A 9732-nucleotide genomic window follows, 5' to 3' on the forward strand; every position below is an offset into this window, starting at 1 on the left:
ACTGTACTTAGTTTCAAACCCACTTTGATTATTAATAATTCTATTCAATTTCAATGGGGGTTATTTCGTGGAAGCTTCACATTGACAGAGCTACCCATCTTCTTCTTCCTTCATTACCAACGACTTCTATTTCTTTCAAATCTTAGAATTTATTTCACTATTATTCTCAACTTCATTGATTCAATTAAACAAGAAAATACCCATCAAAAAATTAAGGGTCTTTTTATTTTTCTTACATTTTTTGTGGGATTTTGTTGTTGTTTGAAGTGCTTTGAAGTTTGCTTAATATTGATTACTGAAGAAACAAAAGAGCAGTCAAAAATCATAACTTTGAAGCACCCACCAAGTTTCATTTGGTAAAGAGGTAGTAGAAGTTGTTCTTATAATTTTATTTTCTGTTTTTATTTCTATAAAGTATAGTTCACGATTTGGTCAGATTAATAATAAATTTGACTTTGGTTTTTTGTATTTATGTGTTTTAAGTTGATCTGATTTAGCTTGTGATTTAGGGTATCTAGATTTGATCAACATTGACTTTATTATACTTAACTTTATAACTAAGAATTGAATTTGCTTATTCATTTTGTGGGGTTTTCTTGGTTCAGTGTTAAGTACTGAAGTTTGTAGTACATTTGCTAAGTTCTTTACTTCATTAAAACTTGAGGGCGTCTCAACTGACTTTGTTATAGCTATCACATTAATGGTATGATATTGAAGTTTATTGTACAATAGTATGTCTGAAGCTGTACAATGAACTTCTGGACGGACTTTGCTAGATATTTGCTTTTAAATTTGCAATCGATCTAATTCTTGTCCATGACTTCAATGTTTTGCGGTCATATGCGATGTGATAATTTCTCTTTCGTTTCAATTGCTTGTTTGATGTATCATTTTGTTTCTCGACTCGTGTATTCTTTGTATCTGTGGAATGTAACTGTAGGTGTATTTCAGACGTATGCTTTTGCCTGATTGATAAGAATGTCAACAGATGTTTATCCATTAATCACTTTTGGTTCATGTAGTCAGACCCCATTTATGGGATTAAGGCTTTGATTGATTAATTGATTGTTTACTGGATAGCAATTTAGCAATTTATGTAGGAACATGTTTGTGTACCGAGGTATTAATATGATATCTAGTTGACAATGCTTGACAGTACAATTTCAGGATAGTTTTGTAATGTGAGAGGATGCCCTTTAGACTTCATTGCATTCAATACCTTAAGTTCAATGTTAGTTGATTAATGTATGTCTTTCCTTTGTGCATACTTTTTCCTTAGTCTTTATACTGCATACATGACCTATTTAATAAGGGTGAAATTATGTTCTAATGCCAATGTTTGTATCTTAATTTGCATTCTATACTATTTACTTTGGTTTTGTTATTACATCAAATGATACTCTCTTGTAAAAAAAAACAAACTACGATAGAATAACAATTCTAGAACAGGTGTCACAGACTCACTATCTGATTTAAAAGTATAGTTTGTATGTAATAGAAGTACAAGTTATTAATCCCTTACAAAATGGGCTTTGTATTATGGAATGACAGTGATTCGATCTCATTACACTTAGGTCTCGGAACAATCAATGTCTTAAGAGATTCCGGATGCATTGCCTTTGTTGTAATGCAACATGTTGCGTTCTTCCCATCATGCACCTGGATTATATCAGTCAAATTTGCTTTTTGCAGATGGAATCAGTTGATGGCAAGTTAGACCTTGAGTTTGGTGAGGACATTCCGCTTAGCTCTTCAAAATCCAGCAAAAAGGGGTTGCACCCTCTAGAATTTGAAACATCTTCTACGATTCCAAGAGAAGTTCCAAATTCACATTTATTAAAGAAGCTGCGTGTCAGCCCTTTTAGAAGTATACACACGGTTGTAATAAAAGCTAAAATAAATGTGCTTCTACCGTTTGGCCCTTTGGCAATATTGCTACACTATTTGACTGATAAACATGTAAGCAGTACATTTCTTCATGTTAGTCCGTGTTTTTGTTCAAAATAATTTGTTACATTGTGCCAATGACTCATTGTTATAAATTCAAGATTTAGCATGATTTCACAACATACCTTTGTATAAGAATTTTTCAATTCCATCATCTCTTTATCATTCATTTACAACAAAGACATTCTCCTTTCTTTTTGATAACTTTTTCTGGACATTCAAAAGTAGGACTTGTTACTATTGTTTTTAGATGAAGGTATTGTATGAAAAGCAATCTTCCATTGTTACTGTCTATGTAATTGCTTTTCCTGAGTTCATCCAAATTGACAGTATTGCTGTCACTTGACATGTCATATTTTCTGTTATAGTGAAGGTTTGTATACTGATATTACTTATGGGACTTGTATGGATTTCAGGGGTGGATCTTCTTTTTAAGTTTGTTAGGCATCACCCCTTTGGCCGAGCGTTTGGGTTATGCAACAGAGTACGCATGTTCTGTTTTATTGAGCTCACTAATTCCTCAATTTTGCAAATAATTGATTATTAATGGATGCTACTCCTTGATTTATGATGCAGGCAGCTTGCTTTTTATACAGGCCCTACAGGTAATTAAAAACTGTAATTTCCACCTTCAAAGATATTTCCTCCATGGCTCCATGTCTAAAGCTTTTAAGACTTCGATTTCTGGCACTATTCACAAACTCCATCTTGACTATTGTATGTATTTTAGACCATAAAAAAAATTAAAAAAAATAAAATATTCACATGGGGTCTTAATAGATTCATCTCAATCTTTTTTTTTCCCCAGAATATCAACTCTTTGTATATTTTACAAATTAATAGTTAGTGATCTTATAATCAAAGTGTTACATTGGCAATCATAAAAAAGGTAAAGTATCAAGAACCTTTAGAGATAAAAGTAGGTCAGTTTCTTTTGGTGTTTGTACATTCTGGTTCATACTTCTATACTGGATTCAGTATACTGTTGGGAGAGCAATATGAGTCTTGTATATTCATACTGCATTAGACTTGGTGGACTTACTAGAGTTATTGGCATGCAGTGGGAGGTTTGTTAAATGCCACATTTGGCAATGCTACAGAGATGATTATTTCTATATATGCATTGAAGATTGGTATGATCAGAGTGGTTCAACAATCTTTACTGGGCTCCATCTTGTCGAATATGCTATTAGTTCTTGGATGTGCCTTTTTCACTGGTGGGGTTGTTCATCATCCAAAAATCCAGAGTTTTGACAAGGTATTTTATAAGTGGATTATCAACTTGAAATATGATGTATTAGTTTATCTCTTAGATGTATCTTTCAAGACAATGTATTGATTACTAGTGTAACTTTTGCTGCAGTCTGCAGCTGTAATGAACTCTGGCTTGTTGTTAATGGCTGTGATGGGTATAACATTTCCAGCTGTGCTCCATTTTACACATACTGAGGTGCATCGTGGCAAATCAGAGCTTTCCCTTTCAAGATTTAGTAGTGGTATCATGCTGGTGGCATATGCAAGTTACCTATACTTTCAGCTAAGAAGTCAACACAATCTCTATGATCCAATTGATGGGGTAGGTTTGCAATATCTATCTTCCTTTTTTTTACAGTTGATGATGAAATTTTATTATCTGATAAATCTTGTCTATGCCAAAAACCGATAATTTGGATGTAGGACTGAGGAGATATTCTGTGTACTGTACGTCTGTACATACTACATGCTAGTGGGTAGCTGGCCAAGTATCTTCTATAAAGGATAAAATCATCTTTATCCTTTATATCTTTTTATCTTATGTTCTTTATTGTTTTTATTGCATATTTATCAAGGCTTTTGTGTCTATGGTGGGGTTGGAAGGCTTAAGCATGCACAGCCTTAGATTTATGATTGTCTGAAAGACTTATTCTGTTTAATGGTGTTTATTACTTAACTGAAGATACTCAGGTTACTATGATACCTTTCACATTTTAACTCCTGTAAATGATATAGGAAGTGGTCAATACTGTAGAAGAATCTGATGATGAGGAAGCTCCGGAGATAACTTACTGGGAAGCAATTTCCTGGCTTGCTATTTTGACCTTATGGGTGTCAGTATTATCTGGATATCTTGTTGATGCTATACAGGTAATTCTTTACATCTATTTATAGATATTTCATGAAAGTAATGTTAGCTCTTAATTTTTACTGGTGCATGGCTTTTATGGATATGGTCTGCTGATTTTGAAGGAAGGTGGGGCTCAAAACCTTTTTCTTTAGTAGGGAACCAGGGGTGGGGTCGTGGGGAGTTGGTAGGCTTATACCAAATCAATGTGTGTTTTTATCTATAATGGGTATGTAAGCATAAAGAATTCTACCTTTTGTAGTTTTCCATCTGGACTATCTACTGCACAATTTCTTTTCCTACCAATTTAGCACACTCTACAATTGCACACCAGCGAAGGTGTGCTGAAGGCTTGGTTGAGGAGGCCATAATCAGTCGTTGAGAGCGCTCAAGGCACACTGTAGTGTAGAACCTAGGAACGTAGTGCCTTCGTGAGGCATGCCCCTCATCGTGGTGGAATTTATAAAATAAAAGATTCTTTGTGTAAAACCAGGTTGCAGACAGTGCAGTCTGGGGAAATTATGCAGCCACTCAATTTTGGATTTCTATGGTTAAAAAAATTAAAAAGAGCGATGATAGGTCTTTGCATCGCTTTGATAACATCCACCCAGGCCAACATTGAACCTATTGTGTAATGAAATACCTCACTGCTGAGATAACACTGTTACAGACTTTATGAGAGAAAACATTTTAAATAATTTGTGAAAAGTTGTAGATTAAGGGAAGGCATGAGAAGGTGAAATCATAAGAAAAAAGCAACACAAAAGAGCTCTGTTGACTAGTAAAGCAACTGTTCGGGAATAGACTCCCCAAGAAAAACCCTGCTTGAAAATCCATGAGCTTTGCAAAATTTCCTCTAGGGATTGGAGTATGTGGTATGTCTTTAAAATAATTGAACGAAGCTATGTTTGATGATCCTCCATCAAGCTCTTCTTGGTCTTGCTGCAGTTCTTTGTAATTAAAACCTCTGCATTTGAATGTGATGGTTTCATTATTATCATGCCCAAAACATGTGAGTCTTATCCAGTGGCGGATCCAGGAATCCTAATTAGAGGTAGCACTGGACAATTAAAAAAAATAACGTTGTTGTAACGTAACGTAATACAATCAGCCAAACAAACTATGTTATATTTTGGATATAATGTGTTTTGTAGCCGTATTATAATTAACAATCAAATTAAGCATTTATATTGACAAGTTTTTTTTCTTTCATATAATTTATATTCTTGATATCGATTATACTATATAAATTTTTCACCCATTTATTATTTTATTTTGTAAGTCAAAGTTGCATATGAATATATACTGAAAACTTTGTTATAAATTTTTCCTTGTGCACGTATGCTAATGTAAATTTTGACTGAAAATATCTTTAATAATAAAAAAATTATAACAATTGAATATTAAAAAAAACTTCGTTGAGACGATTCCAACAATATCCACATGACTATATCTATTCTGATGTATAAATCACAAACATTAGTCAAAAGTCAAAACATTTCATTTACTTAAATATAGATGGAGTATGTTTTTTTATATTCATTTTAGTGTAAATTTTCATACTAATATAAACAAGATATAATAATGGCCAAATAAATGCAATAAATATTATATAATGAAATTGAGAAGAATGTCATCGAATATAACGGAGAGAATATTTCATATTAATATAAGGATTGTTTATAAAAGGTGTGAAAACCAAAAAAAAAAAAAATATCTTGGAAACATAGTACTAGCTTATCGAGGAAAGTGGAAATTCATTTGGGTTAAAAGCAAAAAAATATGCTAAGGGGTCTCGAACCCCTGACCTCAACAAACAAAACTCTCCTTACAACTCCCTTACCACTGAAGCAATGCTGAAGATAGTAAACATATATACAGATTGTAATCTTTATATAAATATAAAGGGCGCTTTTTTCATAAAATCAGATTTTTTTTTTTTTTTTTTCCTGGGGTAGCACGTGCCCCCCCCCCCCCCCCCCAGGCGTCAATGTGGATCCGCCTCTGGTCTTATCAGTCTGTAAGTTGTCTTCATGTTTTGAATAATTAGGTAGATTTGATTCTATGCATATAAGCTCTTCCATAAAGAACTATCTTTCTAAGAGATTCATTTGTGATCTTTGGCGTGTAATGTCGAATTGTTGAACTGATGGGTAATGATGCAGTCAGACAACATATTTAATTTACTCGAACCTTTTTCAGGGTGCATCTGACTCGTGGAATATGCCCGTTGCTTTTATTAGTGTGATTCTACTTCCAATTGTGGGGAATGCTGCTGAGCATGCTAGTGCAATCATGTTTGCTGTAAAGGATAAGCTTGTAAGTTCTGAATCTCACTCTATGCTCCGTCTTGTGCGTCTACTGACTTTAATAACTCACGATGATACTCCATGGATTATGTAGGACATCAGTCTTGGAGTAGCAATTGGCTCTTCTACACAAATATCAATGTTTGTGGTAAGTTGACATACTAATGGGATATGATTAGTTTGTTACAGACCATTTTATATGTTTTATGCTATACGTGTTACTTCAGTCTAGCGAACATGTGAGTATCTTTAATCTTGTTAAATTCTTATGACATCATTTTCTTGTGTTTTAATGATCTTTTAATCTTGAAAAGACAATTTTGAGTTTATTGATAGAAGTCATTATATATGTTAACTTGGAGAGTTATTTTTCTTTGCTTGTAAAATAAAATTGGGTTTGAAGGTTCCAGTGTACTTTATGACAGTTTGCACATGCCATATATAGAGGTGATTTAATCTTTTATACTATGAGGAGATTTCATTTATACTTCTCTGTTGGATATTAGTAAGCATTTCATAGATATTTCTCAACCTAGTCAAATGATGCTCCATATAAAAGCTTAAAAGCATTGATAATCTACCTCAAAGGCTCTCCTGTTATAGCCACTACTCGGATTGTCAAAGACCCAGTGATTTTGTGGCTTCACTTTGATGTTTTTCAGTAGTTGCCTATCTGTTTCTGCATCAATGAATGGCTATGTGTTAGTTTTATTTGGTCTTTTTTTGGAAAAGCTTGTGTCTCTGCAGAACTGACTCATAAAGTGAGAAAGTATCTTTACTCAACTACAGACCTCTGGGGAGGATTACTTATGAATTTATGATGATGGTACCCTTGATTTTGCAGATTCCCTTTTGTGTGATAGTTGGTTGGATGATGGGCCAGCCCATGGATCTGAACTTTCAACTTTTCGAGACTGCTACTCTTTTTGTGACTGTTCTAGTGGTTGCATTTATGCTTCAGGTTTGCCATCTGCTTTAATCTAGTTATTTATTCTCCTAATCAAGTTTTATCACCACTAAATTTGAATGAAAAGCTTCAATAACAATAAGAACTTTGTTGTAGTATGCAAATGTAAAAAGCAAATTTTTCATTCCATTCCACAGTAATTGTCGTCATAATTAAAACTCAAAGCTTGTGCTAGAAAATAACATTTACCAAAATGGCCCTGATTGTTATTCTACTAATCGGCCTATTAACTAGTTGTGGGTGTATCAGTAGAAAATAATTTGAAGTACAATAACAAGGAGCAAATAATCTAATACTGGATTGATACTGATCTATTTTGTCAATTGTTTCAGGAAGGAACTTCAAATTATTTTAAAGGCTTGATGCTTGTGCTGTGCTATCTTATTGTTGCGGCCAGCTTTTTTGTACATAATGATGTTAAGGAAGGTATGGGCCTAATAATTGCGCTATATTTGTTATCGTCAAATTCCATTTGTGATAATACAGGGTCTTATTGCTCGTAACTAATGCCTTAGTATTGAACATTTACATGTATGATGTTTCCTGTCAAAATATATAATTATATATTGATATGTAAGGGAGAAAAGAAAAGGAAGAGTTTTAACAGTCACCACCCTTGTGATATATCCTTGGGATTTGTAAAGTTTAAAGTAAAAGGGCTAAACTATTTCACATGGAAATTTTAAAAACTATTTCTGAAGGTGGCTAAACTTTGATTTATTGAATAGTCTAATATTTTTGTAAATTGAGCCTGTAATATGTGTATGTAACAATTGGCAGTAGTCAAAAGCACACTGGTGTATGCTTCTTTTTCTCCTGTATGTATTGTTGGTAAACTAGAGATCTTTCAAGTGTTTGGGGACTTTTCTACTATGATGGGAATCCTATGTCTGGCCTTTGATAATAACTCCCTGCTACATGTTGCAGATGAAAACTGAACTGCTAACCACTAATCAGCGACGAAGAACTTGCATATCCCAGGAAATAAATGCCTCAATACGTCCAAACTTTTGAAATTTTGTCATTTATACTGGCATTGTCTCCTGGTGCAAACAGTTCGGGTGTTCCAAGAGTCACCTAGAGGAAGGAAAAAGGTTCTATTGCTGCTTTCTGATGCAAAATTCCAATTTTTGTTGTAAGATGTCATTCTCTTTGTGCGTCCAGGAATGTCTATAAACTGATCTTATACGGTCAACTAGCTTTTTGTTAATTTACACACGGTTTACACCGTCTAGTTAAGGTGTTGCTTGAACCCAAACTGACCAAACGCAAGTGTAATTTTCTGGGGTGAATCAATCAGGAGAAAAATTAATGATAGTAATACAGGGTAACATTTTTTTCATTTTTAATTCATTTGTTGGCTATATGAATAAATTATTTTTATTCATTACAAAAATAAGCCTATTATATAAATAAACAATAGGATATTATATATATGTCTAAATATCATGCATTATCAAAAGAGTATCATATCATATCATCACTAATATAAAGTCTGTCTCGTAGCTAGGTCACGAGACATCGACACTTTGACATTTCAATTTTTCGTCAAATGTCGAGCCATGTATGCGACAAATAGGTATTATTGTGACACATAGGATGCTAAGTTGGTGAATTTTGGTCTTTTGGATAGATTTTTGTAAGATAAATATGTTATGTTATTGAGATACTTCTAAAATTTCATATATACAAACTAATTATAACTTTTAATAAATTTCTTAAAACTCATTTCTATTTCCACCATAAAATTCTTTTTTAAAAGCTCTTTAAAATGAGTCCGGTGAGTCCAATCATACAAACACCTCTTTCAAACGCTGCCGGTACGCTTCCTTTGATGGCGAAGAGGGAGATTGGTCCTTCTCCTTCCACCCTTCTACAATCATGTAGTGTGCATATTTTGGAATAAATCTATCCAAATCCAATTGATATTTTCAAATCATTCCAAAAAAATACTAAATATCAGTAGTCGTTAACCTAATTTTCGACAATTATTCAAATAAAAAAAGAAAGAGGGATTAAAAACAACATCAACAACAAAATAATACAAAAAGAAGAAAAATACAGAGCAAAATAAAAACAGAGTTAGTATTAATTATTAAAGAAGAAGATAAATTGAAAGAATTAGTATTAATTATTAAAGAAGAAGATAAATTGAAAGAAATAAAAGAAGTTGCACTTGTAGAGGAGAGAGAGAAATTCAGAGCGATTTCACCTATATTTTATCAAACAAAAAGAATCTAATACCTGACTAATATAATTTATTATCAAACAAAATAAATATAATATCATACTAACATATTACCAAATAAAAGAAAACTAATATCGGACCAATATAAACTATTATCAAACAAAATAAATCTAATATCGGACCAATATAACTAGCTATCAAACAAAATAAATCTAATATC

General features: G+C 32.9%; 1 protein-coding gene across 3 annotated transcripts; it reads left to right on the plus strand.

The window, feature by feature from the left end:
- Positions 1-8645, plus strand: LOC145634762 (vacuolar cation/proton exchanger 3-like). 3 transcript variants are annotated; one of them, XM_081686146.1, is made up of 12 exons: positions 1-356; positions 1693-1959; positions 2364-2431; positions 2524-2552; positions 3009-3205; positions 3311-3523; positions 3937-4071; positions 6251-6367; positions 6452-6505; positions 7202-7318; positions 7657-7750; positions 8252-8645. In XM_081686146.1, the coding sequence occupies exons 2-12, from the start codon at positions 1693-1695 to the stop codon at positions 8260-8262; spliced, it is 1302 nt and encodes a 433-aa protein (XP_081542272.1). In that variant the 5' UTR covers positions 1-356; the 3' UTR covers positions 8263-8645. The 3 variants fall into 3 exon arrangements, with proteins under 3 accessions (XP_081542272.1, XP_081542271.1, XP_081542270.1); XM_081686145.1 differs by having other exon boundaries at positions 3-364; XM_081686144.1 differs by lacking the exon at positions 1-356 and adding an exon at positions 601-703.
- Positions 8646-9732: the final 1087 nt, after the last annotated feature.

The sequence above is a fragment of the Chenopodium album genome, chromosome 6 (genome assembly GCF_948465745.1).
Source record: "Chenopodium album chromosome 6, dcCheAlbu1.1, whole genome shotgun sequence".
Classification (NCBI taxonomy): Eukaryota; Viridiplantae; Streptophyta; class Magnoliopsida; order Caryophyllales; family Amaranthaceae; genus Chenopodium; species Chenopodium album.